This window comes from Rhagoletis pomonella, unplaced genomic scaffold (assembly GCF_013731165.1).
Source record: "Rhagoletis pomonella isolate Grant_MI unplaced genomic scaffold, Rhpom_1.0 Rhpom_scaffold_00005, whole genome shotgun sequence".
In the NCBI taxonomy this organism is placed as follows: Eukaryota; Metazoa; Arthropoda; class Insecta; order Diptera; family Tephritidae; genus Rhagoletis; species Rhagoletis pomonella.
The window spans coordinates 20277074-20294248 of NW_023458559.1; the positions used below are offsets into that span (position 1 = coordinate 20277074).

Sequence of the window (17175 nt, forward strand, 5' to 3'; positions counted from 1 at the left end):
CTTCTGTGGAATAAAAGTTGGGTGGATTCGACAGGATTCGCTGCGGTATTTCGTTTGGTTTTAGTATGATCTATTGTCTATGTCAAGTTGAAGAATTAGGTGCAATTTTTGCATTTTTTGTTTATTTTTCGCATTTTTTAATTACAATGTCAGATTCAAAAGGCAGCCTATAGTTTGGCACAGTAAACCAGTACCAACAAAAAAATTTTCGTGTCGAAAATCATGTATTTTCTAATATTATTGATCCCTCAAAATATACAAATGCAAAAATATACAAACAATATTACATAAAAATTGTTTTTTTATTTTTTCGAAGTTAATAACAAGGCACCACCAGATTAGCCATTTCTCCCACTGTGCGATTTGGCTGTACACTTAGGTCTCTTTTTATGCGGATTTTTTTTATGCAGATTTGAATTTATGCGGTTTTTCAAACCATTATTTCGCAGTAGCGATTTTGCTTTTTTGAGAGTTTCTGTTACTTTTTTCAGTGTGTAAAAAACAATGCTTCTGATAAATAATTTGTCTTTGTATTCTTACATAATAATAATAATAATAGATTGGCGCACATATGTTAGTGTTTGGCCGAGCTTCTCCTCCGATTTGTGGTATGCGCCTTGATGTTGTCACACAAAGGGGAGGGACCTACAGTTTCACGCCGACTCCGAACGGCGATTGTATTTTTACGATAAGCTGTTTTTACACTCGGAGGTTCGCCATTGCCTGCCGAGGGGCGATCTCTGTTAAGAAAAAACCTTTTTTTCTAACTTTTTTATGTATTCTTACATAATTCATGTATTTATTTTGGTATTTTTATTTTTTTTAAATACAGATAAAATTTTATTTATTTCATTAATGTTCGGTTTTACCTGGAATAATAAGTGTTGAAGTGAAGAAATAAATAGTTTTTTTTTGCTCAATAATGCCTTACTGGATTTTTTTATGCGGTTTTTTAGAATTTTTTACATGGAGTATCTGAATTTTTGAAAATGCTGGAACGCATCCCCTGTTTTTGTATGAAAGTAAATAACTTTTTTATGCGGATTTTTTTTATGCGGCTTTCTGAGGAACGCATGTACGGCATAAAAATAGACCTAAGTGTACTTGCATCATTCGGATTTCAATATCGTTGGGGTCGACTCAAAGGCACATACATACATTGTACATAGATCAGTGTCGGCGAAAAAGGATGTCAATTCTTTGGATTTTCCCCCTTCACCGAATTTTTTGTACAATTCAAAGTTTTATGCAAAGCGTATTTTACCACGTACTATTTAGGTGGTGGAACTTGTTAGTTTAATGAAATTTTTCAAAACCCAAAATATTAACATAGCTGCATACAATTGGACGTGTTCTACATACTCAAAGAAACATATGTCTTTACATACATAGGTATGTATGAATGTTTGTTTATATGTTTGTATGCTAAAGTATCATTTCGAAGTTTTTGGGCACAGCAATTTTGTCCCATGGGTAGAACAATAGAATTGAAAATGCTTGGTAAATATTGTACTGCGCGCCTGCAGAGACGCCGACGATGAATGTTCAGGCGTGTGAGAAGCTTTATATGGCCCGGTATTGTTGGTGAATTGCCGCACTTGTCGCATTTTATTTTACATTCACGAATTTTTGTTGTTTGTTATTTCCTATAGCAAACGTACCCACTCACCTCATCTTTTCCCTTCGTCGTTGGTTCATCAATTTTATAACATTGTACATACATAGCATTAAGCTAGGGGTAGTTTGGGGGAAATTTTTTTTTAATTCCATTTCGAGGTTTTACGAGAAATGAAAATTTTGTCACAGATGGTGGCGTGAAATTTCGGAACGAATTTTCAAATGGAATTTTTGAAATCGCTGGTAAAGTTTGTTTTTGTGTACTTTAAAATCATTGGAATGCGTCTTGGGCAATACGAGGGGCACTAAATAAGTTCTTAGATTTGCATTATAAAATTTTAAACTTTACATCATTAACGTACTCAGAAAGTTTCGCTGTACTAGCGAGCTTTGCGTTGTTTAATTAATTAATAGGGCTGTTCACTATCATGTGCACTCAGTATTGCAAGCTTATGCAACATCAAGTATTTCCCATTGATCGCGAGCTACTACTTTGGTTGAATTTAAAACACTTGTTGCAAACAATTCAATTCTCAGCTGATTGGCGGGGCTGTTGGTGCCTATGAAAGTAAAATGCATATAATACTCGTATAGATGCCGTGAAATAAAATCATAGGAAATAGCGCCATACGGCTTTATTTCACTTCACATGGAGAAATAAGGCCATATGGCTTTATTTCCATGGGGAAAGTAAAATAAAGCCATGAGCAAATAGCCATAAGCATGAGAACTAAAGCCATACGGTCTTATTTCAATACAAAAAGTAAATGTTGCCTTTTTAGCGGCGGCCCTCGGGATATTCCTAACGTTCCAATACAGTGGGAGAATGATGGATATCTACACACACATATATGTGCGTCACAAAGAAAGGTTGATACCGTTTTTTTGAGGGCGCCAATATATCTCTTAAACCAACTATGCTGGGGAGCTGAATCTTGGCACGTATGCATAAATTGTAAATACCCTACTTATGGCGAAAACTAGAAGCTTTTGGAAAAAGGGGCGTGTCACGTCCCATAAAAACTTAACCTCTCCTATCGCTTATCTCTGGAAGCGCTTATGCTAACGTCCTGAAATTTTACACGGCTACATATTTTATCAGTAGCGTACTTATGGGAAAAATAAGCAGATATTGGAAAAGGGGGCGTGGCACCTCTCATACAACTTAACTTCGCAAATCGCCTATCTCTGAAACCGCCTGATGCTAACGTCCTAAGTATAGATATGCAAGCATCATTCGACTGGGAACCAATTTCTCCTAGATTTATTTATTTTCCTTTTAATTTTTGGGAAAGGGTAAAATTTTTTGTGAAAATTTTGAAAAATTTTTGAAGTTTGAAACTTGAGTTTTTATAAGTTTCGTTATAGATTGTCTTATCTACATAATACCTACATATATATATAAAATGGTAGCTGTTTTTGTTCTTCGGACTAAACACAAAATACACTGGATAGAGTTCAGTCAAATTGTCGGAAGTTATACCTTGCACATATGGTCCTATTACCTCTGGACTAACCACTAGAAAACTCGCTTGGTGGCTGTGGATTCGAGTCATTTATAAGTATATTTATTTATTCACCGATTTCGTTCAAATTCGCAATGTGAATCACCTGTATGTTGAATCGTTTGCTAAAAATGAACTCGCTGTATGGTCGAGATATTTATAAAATCCTTATTTTTTAAACAACTTGGCTGAAATTCATTCGTATTCATTTCAGGATAAGCAATGGTTTTGCAAAAAAGGGCCCAAGGATGGCGCTGCAGCCGTAATATATAGAAACCCCATGTGTTTGATCTGCTTTGGCCCTATGTTTATTTTATACGAATTTAGTTTTCAGATGGCTAAATGAAATTATGTATGTAAGCGCACCTTTGTCTGACGCCCTCATACACCCTTAATGCGATCTTGCATTTACCTCCGATTAACGAAATTGATCGGGGCGGCCGTTATTGCAGCAGTAAGACTCAAAGAAACCAGTTCATAAATATTAAGACGAATTGTAAAAGTGGTGAACCGACAAGGAAAGATTCGACCACATCCGTAAAAAAAGGAACACGGTAGGTATAGATATCAATAGCTTCATTTAAACGATATTCAAGATATCACACGACTCATTTAGCCGATGTACGGAAAAACCCTTCACCCTGTTGGGTAGCGAGGATGCTTGGCCCTACTATAACAGAAAACGCTCACCTGTGATCTTAGGTTTCCTTATAAGGACTTTTATTAGCTTACGCATCGCACCTATGTTGTAGTTGCAAGATCAAAGAAGATTATGCTCGCTTGGCAGAGATTTCACAGGTGGAAATAAGACCATCGGCAAAACCTATGTATGAGGAGGATTCTGCTCTTTAGTCGTTCTCTCAATCGTGGGTGTATTGTATATTTGTAAATAAAACTCAACTTGCCTACACACACTTTCAGTCCCGCATTGTATTACACAATTACTTATTAAATCAGTACGCATTGAAACACTAACAATATTTATTCAAAGTAAATCAAACCAAGAAATACATTTTAACGATTTCTCTGCAAAAGAATTATGTGTTAACAAGCCAAGAGCTGTTCAGATAGTTACTTATAACTGTTATCTAAATTATATCCAACGAATTAAAAAAAAATATGAGAACAAAAGTTTGTTCTGAAATTTTTATAATTTCGCAATTCTTGAATGTCAATATTTCGCAAAAAAGGCTGATACGATTTTAGAGTAAATGGATTTTGGTTACGTAGGTGATAACGAACAAAGTTGCATTTTCAATTTTTGTCGTACGTTTTAGTGAACTTTTAACTAATTCAGGAATAGTGTGCTATAGAGACTCAAAAAATTAAAATTAATTTTTTTTTCATCTAATACTCAAAATCGATACTACCATAGTCAAAGATATTACGAATAAATTTTCGTCGCGATTGAAGTCGGTTGACGCGTGTGGCAAAGAGGGGTTTGTTTAATTTAATTTATCTACCATCGTTTTGGTCAATAACTGGCCAAACGGAGACCAATGATCTAACAACACAGAATTCAGTGAAAGCATGGTACGGAGGATTTCTTATAATAATTGACTGGTATCACGCATGTGTTTTTAAACTAATAAGTTATTTAAAGAACGTATACATAATTGATAAAAATAAAATAAATTTTATTAATTCTGAAGGTGCCACTAAACCTAAATCACCTAACCAAAAGAGAAGGAATTATATTCAAAATATCCTTAGTACATAAAAAACGGGTACTCTAATATGGAGGTATTAATAAACTTAGCGTATTCTACTATGTTAGCGTTTCTATTGATTTTTGTTAATTAAATTTATACATCCTTATAAGTATGTATGGCGAAAAGTGTCTTTGAAATATATGCCATAAATTTATTTTGTAAAAGCTCATGATACAATAACTTTTAGAAGGTAGTTTCACTGCAAAATTTGTGCCTTAAACCGTGTCTGTGACAAACACGCAATGTGGCTACTGCTTGCTATTTTAGATATTTTTTAACAGAACATGTAAAGATTTATATATTTCATAACTGATCACTTCATTTTTATACCTTTCATGAGCATGAAATGGTATTATAACTTTGGTCCGATGTTTGTAAGTACCAGAACAAAAAGAGATAGACCCATGAAAATGTATACTTATATGATCAGAACGTCGAGCTGAGTTGATTTAGCCATGTCCGTCTGTCCGTCTGTCCGTCTGTCTGTCTGTTTGTATGCAATCTAGTCTCTCAGTTTTCGAGATATCCGGATGAAATTTGGTAGGTGGGTGTATTTTTATAATGTATTAATCATTTGTCGGAACCGGAAGAATCGGACCACTATAACATATAGCTCCCATACAACTGATTGTTCAGATATGAGATTTTTCATTATAACTTCTCCATTTATGTAGTTAAGAACAAGAAATTTCGCAGCACTTTCACCCATTATCAACAGAATACTTATAGTGAAAATTACAAAGATCGGGTCACTATAACCTATAGCTCCCATACAACGGATTGTTCAGATATAAAATTTTGCGTTATAACTCCTCCATTTATATAGCTAGGAACATGAAATTCCGCACTGTTTTCAATAATTATCTACAGAAAACTTACAGTGAAAATTAAAAAGATCGGGTAACTATAACCTATAGCTCCCATACAACTGATTGTTCAGATATGAGATTTTTCGTTATAATTCATCCATTTATGTAGCTAGGACCATGAAATTTCGCGCTGTTTTCACTCATTATCAACAGAAGACTTACAGCGAAAATAACAAAGATCGGGTCACTATAACCTGCAGCCCCCATACAACTGATTGTTCAGATATGAGGTCTTTTATCATAACTCCTCCATTTATGCAGCTAGGAACATGAAGTTTCTCATTATTAACAGAATACTTACAGTGAAAATAACAAGGATCGGATGACTACAACATATATCTTCCATACATCTGATTGTTCAGATATGGGATTTTACTGTAAAACTCCTTTATTTGAACAGCTAAAACCGATAAATTTCGTAAGATATTTTATAAATAATAATACAAAGTCTACTGAGAAAATCGTCAAAATCTATGCTGTATAAGCTTTATCTCCTATAGCACTGATTGTTCAGATACCAGTTTTTGCGATATATCTCCTTTATGTAGGAAACTAAACCCAATAAATTGTGTTACCGGTTTACATACCGATCACATAGCGGTGAAAATCACTTAGATTGGTGTCATATAAAGTATATCTTCCATACCTCTGATTGTTTAGATGCGATTTTTTATATAAGTATGTAACTCCTCTATCGATGTATGCAGATGTATTCAAAAGCAGTAATCTGTCAAAGTAAAATTTGCAGATGTTCATGAAAGGTATGAAGCCTTCGGCATAGCCGAAGACAGCGCTGCTCTTACTTGTTAATATACATATACGTATTTAATACATACATTCATGCCACTGCTAACATGAATAAAAATCATAAAAACGAAAATAGATGCATCGCACTCCGCGGACTTTATCGGTCGCCGATTTAGTCTTTCCATTGCATCTAGGGATGTCAGTGGCAAAAATACATCGATGTTTTTCTTTGATTCGAAAAATCTCGATATATATTTCGATGCATCAAGGGGCATACATCGATGCATCGATTTGAATAGGATTTTTGGGATAATGTTTCATAACATAATATGTTATTAGCAAAATTGTACAAAATTTTAAATATTTTACTGCGACTGAGCGAATTGTGTTTCTAACGGAACTTTTCGGAGTCATTTAAATTTTTTGATCAAAGTCACTTCCCTTTTCTTTATAATTTAAAAACTGGAATGACGGTTCAATGTACTAGAGGTGTCAGTTTTCAAAAAACATCGATGCATCGGTACATCGAGTGGAAAATTTTCGATGCATCATGTTTTTTCGACATCCCTAATTGCATCACAACTAATCGGTCGGAGCGATTAAGTTGGTGTAGTGTGCGCACCTCCATACATCTTCATGTGCATAATTCAAGCGACTACAGTAAAGCCCGCTTATGTACATCTCGAAAAATGTCAGCTTTTTGAGGTACTTAAGCGGGTTGGTTACTTAAAAGAACCCGTTTAAGTACCTCGATGCTGGTACTTAAGTGGGTACTTAAGCGAACATAATTTGTGATGTAGTTACATCTTCTTGTTAACTTACATACCCAAATAAGTCCTATTTTACCATTTTAAACCAAGATCGTAACATTATTTAAACACGTAAACACATAAAGGAAAACTTTATTAAAAAAACAGATAATGCAATATTATGTAATTTTCACAAGGGGGGTACTTGTGCGGGTTTCACTGGACTATTTAAATAGGCGGCCGATAAAGTCTTTGGTGTGCGGTGGCTCTTATAGCTGTATCCTTAACGTGTATCCTGTGTGTTGCAATATCCACGGAAGCAGCAGTTAATTTTTTCATAATTTTTTGTGAAGAAAATTATTAAAAAAAGATATTAGAAAATTTCTTTGTTTTTTTGTTGTTGTTTTTAGCCTAGGCTTCAATAAAATTGTTGAATATAATTGTTATAAGGCCATGAAATAACAAAAAAACAAATAACTTAAGGACGAGCACACCTAAAAGTTAAACATTCTAAAAATATAACTATTAACAAAAACCAACAAAACCAACAACGACATGATCAAGTGTGAATTACAGCGGAATAGTTGCGCTTGATTGTGTTGGCTTAACAAAATGGAAAAAGTGAAAAAAGAGCAACAATAATTTACAAGGCGAACTTAGCACAGTGCGTAGGCAACTGGCTGACTCAGTGGGATCGTCGGTTCGAATCCTACTGAAAGAAATCTGATGAGGAAATTGGTGATTTCCGAAATATCTATCACTTCTACCATTTTTTCAAAAAAATAAAAATTATATTTGCTTGTCCACGATAGTTTTTCATTCAAAAACGGCCTAGAGCTCAATAAAATTGTTGAATATAATTGTTATAAGGCTATAAAATAACAAAAATACAAACAACTTAAGGACGAGCACACCTAAAAGTTAAACTTCTAAAAATATAATTATTAACAAAAACCAACAACCACATGATCAAGTGTATTGCAGCGGAATAGCTGCGCTTGATTGTGTTGGCTTATAGGGCATTCGCACGAGGCGATTTTTCAGGCAACTTTTATGTGAAAGCAAAAATCGCCTCGTCCGAACGGCCTTTCAACTAAACGCTTTCAACAAAGTTGGTCGCCAGCCAACTTTGAGCTCGTTCAACTTATTTTCCTGCAACCCTGTGTTTGTTTACATTATTTATACATATCACCATTTTGAAATTGTATTCTGGCGTGGCTTGGTAAAAGTAGTTTTATTAAACTTGGGAAAAATACTATAATTTAAAATTAATAAAATTAATGTAATTTCGTTTTTGGAGGTGTAGGAAAAGCACCCATGTTTGTGGGGTCCGCAAAATAAATTGTACAAAAACAATTCATTTCGGACATCAGCTTTGAATGCCATAAAGCAGGAGTTGTCGCTCACCCTGTCTACGGAGGAGCTAAAGGGCAAAATTAAAAGTTTGCGTACGATGTTCACCAGGGAAGCAGCTAAAGTGGCATCATCCAAAAAGAGTGGGGCTGGTACGGACGACATATATGTCCCAAGGCTGTCATGGTTCGAGGTGGCGGACCGATTTTTGAAGCCAGTTGCCGAAGGAAGGCCCTCAAAAACTAATATGGTAAGTATTTCATCGGCGTAGCCAGAATGAAATTTAGAGAGGGGTAGGGGTTCCTCGACCCTATTAAGCTGGTATTTCAAGGTACTATTATATATATATATAAGGAAAATTTGAAAGTTAGGGGGGGGGCGGCTCGAGCGCCCCCCTGCCCCTACCTGGCTACGCCCATGAAGTATTTTTAAATATATTTCAATATATGGGCATTTCCTGCGGTACGGGCGTTGCATGTCATAAATAGCCATTCATTTTCAGTCAGTAATTAATTAATAAATTCAACGAGTTCTACGCAAATACAATGTGGCTGGTTGACGGGTACTGCTTAGCTATTTGCCCAATGATTTCGGGCTATTGTTTCCGAATGGCTGATCCGATCCAAAAAAAATATACACGCACTTGTAGTCAAGGGTCCAAACTTTATTTTAAAACTTAACTTTATAACTTTCAGTCAGTAATTAATTAATAAATTCAACGAGTTCTACGCAAATACACTGTGATCGGCATAGCCGGAGTTATATGCGCAAGAAATGTGGAATACCTTTGAGAATGGAAGAGGTCCAGCGGTTAAAAGACAACTTTACTTAAATAATTCAACACCCTGCTTAGATTTTTTATTAAAACTAGTATCGCCCAGTGGGATTAATAAACATAGTAGGGCTGTCCAGGATGTTGTGGAAATGGACTTCGATTTGCAGGTGGAATTGCATTTGCAAATTTAATGCTTACTGCCATGCAAACCGTGTGCATTTTATTGTTGTGATTTTAAAAATGCAAAGAATATGCAAATGCAAGAGCGTATGCACAAGATCCAAATATGTATCTGAAGACAGGCATTGATTTTGCTTTAATTATTAGGTTTTCATTAAATAACGTAATTTCACCAAAACAAAAAGCAGGAACTGCTGTTGGCATCGCTGAAGTTTCATTTGGCACTGCAAATTAGAAAATACACACTAGAATTAAGTTATACTAAAGGTTTTCTTGCAAACCTCTTCCACTTCCTGTTGCGCCTGTTCCAACTTATCAGTACGGTACGCCAGTTCGTAACGCCCCCGGTTTTCACAACAAATGTGCAGCCTAGTTGCTAGTTTTATTATTACACTGTATATGCAGTTGAAGCTTATTTATACTTATTTTGTTGTTTTATATCATGATGCAATAATGAAAGGTGTTTTATGTTGTGACAGCTAAAATTCGAACTACCTTAGCTCAATATTGTATTTTGGAAGTACAAGAAAATATGATAGGAGTATAGAGGCCAAATTCTTTTCTAAAAATTTTAAAAATTCATGGTTTTTTTGCCTATACATATTTTCTTTATATGCTATTTTCAATAAAATCTAGGCCAAAGAGCGATACAGTTTAAAAATTTGGAGAAAAAAGATTTGACCGCTATATTCAGATTATATTGAGATATATATTATATTCAGATATTAATGGTAAATTTATGAACACATCATTAATTTTGTATACATATCTATGTTAATATATGTGATATGTATGTACATTAGGCTGGTCCTTAAAATCAAATGAGTGATTTTTTTCAGTTCACCCCTTCAATCGGTAACACCACGGTCACAGATATCACATACAAATTTTGGTCCCGATTGGAGACGGTTAAGACGTGTCGCAGAGGGGCCAAAGTTCAGATACCTATATAGAGACTCATACCCAAAATCGATACTACCGTAGGTGAATATATCACATATAAATTTTGGTCCCGATTGGAGTCGCCATAGTAGTCTCTGCAGGATGATGCACACAATCAAATTCGACCGCAGCTGCAGTTCACCAGAGGATGCTGCAAATGGAATGGTTCATCAATAAAGTCAAAATAATATGTTGTAACTTACGTGTATTAGCTCTTAATCACAATACCAGCACAGGTCGCCCAGGAAAACACTAACGAAACGATCTAATAAATGCAAAACCAACGTATAACAACTTTCATTATTGCATCATGGTTTTACATATAGTAACTTCGCTTTGACATTTGACATGAGAACCCTGCACCGTCGCCAAAGATTACAACACATTTACATGTGGAGCTTTTAAAGAAAAATTGTGCCGAGTTTCCACTAAGCATTGATTTATATTTTGATTCATGCGCTTAAGCATAAATATTCGAAGCTTGGTTAGAAAGTAATGATACTCTTCGTGAATTTTATCAACTTATGAAAATTAAACTAAATATTTAGTTTTCCAGTTTCAATCTTTAATGCAAGTATGTACAGTGAGTAAATTTAGATTTAGTCATGTGAAAAATAATAGGGACACGACATTGTGACCACTTTTCTTTTGTTTCTTTAATGTTGATATTTTTTTTAATACGGCTCATTTACTATCAAAAACCATATTAGTTTAAATTTACAATTTTGTAGAAAACTAACAAACAAAAGAACAGTTTATTAAGAATTGGTAGAAAAATTGTTGATATGCAGATTTATAGCCCATTAAATTGTAGCTTAAATTGAAATTGTAGCTTAAATTGAAAGCTTAATGGCTTAAGAAACCATTTTGTCTTGCCAAGGAAAAGCTCCTGAGCCTACAAAATAGTTTGCGAATTTATCGCGAAGTTCCTTTGCACTTCTCGAGTAGTTGTTTGAAGACAATTGCGTGGTTAGCTCTGCTAAGCCCCCTGAAGGAATGCTTCTCCAAATTCCTTGGTGAACTGCTCCTGTGTTTATGTCTTCCTGATCGACTAAGCCAGTTTCATTTAAATTGGTTGTTCGGAGCCAATTATGGAGAGCGCATGCCGTTTTAATTATGCTGTCGGTTTTGTCTAGGGACACAGATATAGGCTTTCGAAAAATTCTATTTCTAGAAGCCATTATCCCAAAGGCATTTTCAATAATTCGTCTAGCTCTCGACAGCCGGTAATTGAAAATTTTTTCTTTGTGAGGCAATGCATCATGCCTGGAATACGGCTTCATGATCCTCGTTGTTAAGGGGAACGCGTCATCGCCAACGAAGACACCCTTAGTTGGTAATCCCAACTCATCCTCCTGCAGTTCTTTATAAAATCGGGACTTTTTTAAAATGCTTGCGTCATTCATGCGCCCATTCGTACCGACAATAATATTACATTTACATTGAGCCCAAATGCGTCATTTGGGCGAGAAACCTCAAATGCGAGGCCAAATCACGCATTTCTCCATACAAATTCACATTTCCAGAATGACGCATTTCGACGCATTTACACAAAATCACGAAACAAATGCGTTCCAATTGCCGTACTATTTTATTGAACGCACTCAGAAACAAAAGTTCCACAAAAGCTTTGGTTTGTCTTTGACATTTGGAATTTTTCAAACACAAAACAAACACAACGAAATAAATAAATCTTTGAAATTTGTGTGTAAAAATTGTTAATTTATACAAGAGCTTTACACATTTTTAGTTTAATCAAAGAATAATTGCCTTTTTGTGTCCAAAAAGCGTTAACAATATAATAAATGTAGTGTTTGTTTACATACATTTTGTTTTTGTCTTCCCTTTTCATTTGATGAGAAGTCAAAGCAAATGCGGGTCAAGCAGTGTAAACACCTTCAAATGACTGATTTCAAATCACGCATTTTGGTCCAATGTAAATGTAATATAATAGCACTTACGCTGTAAGTACCCTTGTAGTTATAGTAATCCGATGCTCCATGCGGTGGGTTATCTATTACAACGTGGTTCCCGTCAATAGCGCCACAATAGAAAGGGAACTGCCACTTATCGTTGAAATCCCTTTGCACCTCTAACTATTCCTCTGTTGTATTAGGAACCTGAAATAAAAATAAAAAAATATAAGTATATATAAGTATCTTTCAATTTTTCTTTTTTATTGCAGATGGACGCCAGGGAAAGTGATGCGTCATTTTTCGATGATGAACCATCGGGTTCACAGACTTCCTCCTCCCAGGCTAAAAGAGCGAAAAGGACCACACAGGCAAAACACCGGTCGCAGGATGTTGAACCAATTTTGGAGGCGGTGACAAAATTGGAAAACATATCGCATACGAAAGAACCGGACGAGTTTGAGGTATTCGGGAGTCACGTGGCAAACCAGCTGCGAAGTATGCCTCTGGAAGAAGCGATTTCTTCGCAGGCTTTTGTAAATAATTATTTGTCCCAACGTCGCCTGAAAATATTGAGAGCTGCAGCAGTGGGTAATTTCCGACCAGAGAGCTCGGAATCGGGAAAATATTCAACATATTCGGCACAAAGCTCTGGCGTAACACAGGATGTCTATGAAGACGATTCGTTTATTGACGACAGTTTCTTCATACAAGATACAATAGAAGTAGAAACGCTTGAGCAACAAGAAGACGAATACTTCTGAAAGTGTTTTTTTTTTTAATATTAATATATACAGTCAGCGTGAAAAATATTAATACCCTGACGTTTTGACGATTTTCTTTATATTTCTATATGAAATTTAAAAATTGATCCTAATGGTTTTTGCTGTTGACTGAACTATATTTTCATAAAAAAAAACTAACCAAAACTGGTATGGAACATATACAGATGCGTTCAACTAATTAACAACGAAATTCAAAACGATATTGCTTGGAAATTATGTTTATTTATTTATTTTTAATAATTTTCATTTAAAATATAATTCAATCTATAACAGAAACCACAATAACAAAAGTTTCAAAGCTTGCACAAATTGCAAAAAAATGAATCAAACTTCAAAAAATTTGCATCAAAATTTAAAAATTTTTAATTAAAGTAATTACTAAATTTTGGGTATGCAGTTTTGTAGCCCATTAAATTTTAGTTTGAAGTACCTAGGACTTGCAGTTGATTTTTTAGAATTTTTTTTGTCGAGGGTGTTGCGGATTTTTTCCATATAAAAAAAAATTTTGATAATGTGTTATATGGAAGAAAATGCGCAACACCCTCCCCAAAAAAAATTCTAAAAAATCAACGGTAATTTTTAGCGACTTGAAACTTGCTCTTTATTATACTAGAATTGAATGGGCTACAAAACTGCATACTCCAAAATTTAGTAATTTAATTAAAAATGTTTAAATTTTGATGAAAACTTTTTTAAGTTTGATTCATTTTTTTGCAATTTGTGCAAACTTTGCAACTTTTTTTATTGTGGTTTCTGATATAGATTGAATTATGTTTTAAATGAAAATTATTAAAAATAAATAAATAAACATAATTTCCAAGCAATATCGTTTTGAATTTCGCTGTTAATTAGTTGAACGCATCTGTATATGTTCCATACCAGTTTTGGTTAGTTTTTTTTTATGAAAATATAGTTCAGTCAACAGCAAAAACCATTAGGATCAATTTTTAAATTTCATATAGAACTCGGGGAAATTTTTTTATTTCTTTAATTTTCCCCGAGTTCTATATGAAGTTTAAAAATTGATCCTAATGGTTTTTGTTGTTGACTGAACTATATTTTCATAAAAAAAACTAACCAAAACTGGTATGGAACATATATATAAAGAAAATCGTCAAAACGGCAGGGTATTTATATTTTTCACACTGACTGTAAATATTTAATAAAAATATGTATTTCTTTTATAAATTAATTAATTAATAAAAATTTTTTTAGTATAAAAGATGAAATAAAGGGTGTAATTCTTTTATTTGGAAGATGATGAGAATTCAGTGAAACGGAAACCAAAATATTCAGCCTGGTTAACACTAATCCCCAGTTAAACATTGTTATCGATATTAGCGACTCAAAGTTATTTGAATGGAGTAGGTAACGTAGATAGCGATGTTTAACTTGAGATTAGGGTGGACCAGAGATGGTGAAAACGGGCCTAAGGGACATTTGCTCAAAGCCTGGTTGACTCTAATCTCCGATTAAAATCATTATCGACGTTACCGACACCGTGTTATATGCATGGAGTCGATGTTTACACATGGCACTGGGCCGTGAGAATCCATGCTGCAAGACTAGCACTGCAACACAACACTTCTTGTCGTAGCTGTAATCCACCAGATGCAGAATAAATGGTGGAGCATCTGCTCTGTGATTTTCCAACACTATGTAGGACTAAAACTGCGAGGCTTTTAGGAAAACCCTGCTACTGCGATGTATGTAACAGACATAAGTGACACTAACCCAGTTTTCGACTTTTTATCACTTTAAATTAGGGTAGTTGTTAAATTCGCCACTTCAATGAACCACCAACCAACCATGTCTAAATGTTTATGCAAAAAGTTTCAATAGTCCATCATACCAAGGACATATTTACTACCCACCCCAGATTTTCTACTGCCGGCCCTAGTCGCACTGCTTCACTTCCACCGATTACCGTAAAACTAAACCTGCTTATATTTACCTGAATATATTCTTGCAGAATAGCATAAATGCTATCAAGTACTTCTTTTAGGAGCTCAGAGATAGTTGACTTTGGAACTCGAAAGCTCTCTGACAGGCTTAAATAGTTGTCGCCTGTGGCCAAAAACTTCAATGCTATTTGTAGCTTTATTCGAGGCGTAAGTGCCTCACGCATTATTGTGTCCTGCTTTTGAATAAGCGGCGCCACTTTTGCAAGCAAATATTCGAATTGTGCAGGGTTCATCCCCAAGCATTCCTTAAAATAATTAACATCTTCAATTGCCAACTCCCGGTATAAGTTATCAGATGCCCCCAATTCGCTTTTTTACTTTTAGTTTATCTTTCAGCTTCGCTATAAGCACTTTTACCAACGCTTAGCTTACCAAATTTACGCCAATTGATAAAATTTTGCGATTTAAACTCATTTTAAATAATGTAAACAACAATTCGTGTTGAATCGAAAATCGCCTCGTCTGAATAGGGATGGCAACTTTTTCACTTTCAACTTCTCATTCAACTTTTGTTGCCTGAAAAATCGCCTCGTGCGTGGAAGCCCTATTAACAAAATGAAAAAGTGGAAAACGAGCAATCATAATTTACTAGGCAAACTTTGCACAGTGCGTAGGCAACTGGCTGAGTCAGTGGGATCGTCGGTTCGAATCTTTCTGAAAGAAGTCTGGTGGCGAAATGTGGTGATTTCGGAAACAGCTATCACTTCTACCATTTTTTCAAACAAATAAAAATTATTGTTGCTTGTCAACGATAGTTTTTAATTAAAAAACGGCCTAGAGCTCAATAAAATTGTTGAATATAATTAGAAATTTTCTCTAATTATTTGCTTGGCTTTCCTTTGTTTTATTTTTCCAACGTCAAAAGCTGGATTTTTTTTTTGAAAAGTTGGTACAGCAAAAAATACGAAACACGTTTTCTGTCAGATAGCTAACATGGCGGATAAGAAGAACTGAAACTTGCTTTTAAAAATGATTGTATAATGGTTAATCCTTATAAGTATTTCTTTCACTGAAAATAAAATTTCGAAAAAGGGCGGCGAAAATCTTTCGTAGTAGTTTCCATGGGCGTCGCTTTGAAGTTTACCTTATATTTAGGTATACAATTTTCGATTATTACCGCAGCGACCACAAAAATGCAGTTGCCAATATAGCAACTCAGTTGCCAGCTTGCAGTTGCCATCTGTAAAACCATTTCAGCCAGTGGCCACCCAACTCGGTTGCCATATGCCATATAAGTCGGCTCAGCTCGATGTTCTGGTCACATACATATGTAAGTACACATTTTCATGAGTCTATCTCTTCTTCTATCTATTCTGGTACTTACAAATATCGGACCAAAGTTATAATACCATTTCATGCTCATGAAAGGTATAGTTTTCAGATTTCAAATCGGTGAAGTAGGTAACAACAAAATATAAATTTAAACATTTTCCTAACTTCTTCCCAGCGTATCTATTAAAATGTAATTTTCAAAAATTTCATGCATTGCTGTGCCATGTCATTCTATCTCAAACATATTGTTATAGCATGCCATTGCTTCTTAGCTCAGCTGTTGTTTGCTGTTGTGTTTCTGCAGCATATTTTTAATACTGTTTAATCCTGCCTTGTATGAAAATGTATATAGCAGGGGTGGGCAAGGCCGAGGCCGAAAAGAGCCACATCTAAGTTCTAAATGCTACAAAGAGCCACAAAAAAAGAACAAGAAAAACAAAAATTTTATTTTTAAATAAAATTATTAGAAATGAAAAACATTAATTTTATTATTATTCTATTGTACGTAAGATAAATATAAAAGAAAATTCAAAAGATGCCTTTGGCGAGATTTTCAAAATCTGGTTTTAGGTTAGGTTAGGTCAAAGCCGTTCGTAACAATTCTGTCAAATGTTGGATAGTCAATAGGTACGTTCGTTTAAAACCTCCAGTAATAAATGTCCAACAGCGAAATTCCGGCGAAATGTTCTAAATTTGCAGAAACTTGCAAGTTAGACGAACAGCTGATAGAAATTTTGTTTACATAACAGGTCTATTCTGCACGTTACCGAAGATTTTGTGACCGGAAAATTT

At 34.8% G+C, this 17175-nt stretch overlaps 1 protein-coding gene across 1 annotated transcript; it reads left to right on the plus strand.

Annotated features, from left to right (window-relative positions):
* Window positions 1-8652: 8652 nt before the first annotated feature.
* Window positions 8653-13140, plus strand: LOC118740032. The gene is made up of 2 exons (XM_036471529.1): window positions 8653-8802; window positions 12635-13140. Exons 1-2 carry the CDS (start codon window positions 8653-8655, stop codon window positions 13124-13126), a joined length of 642 nt encoding a protein of 213 aa, XP_036327422.1. The 3' UTR covers window positions 13127-13140.
* Window positions 13141-17175: the final 4035 nt, after the last annotated feature.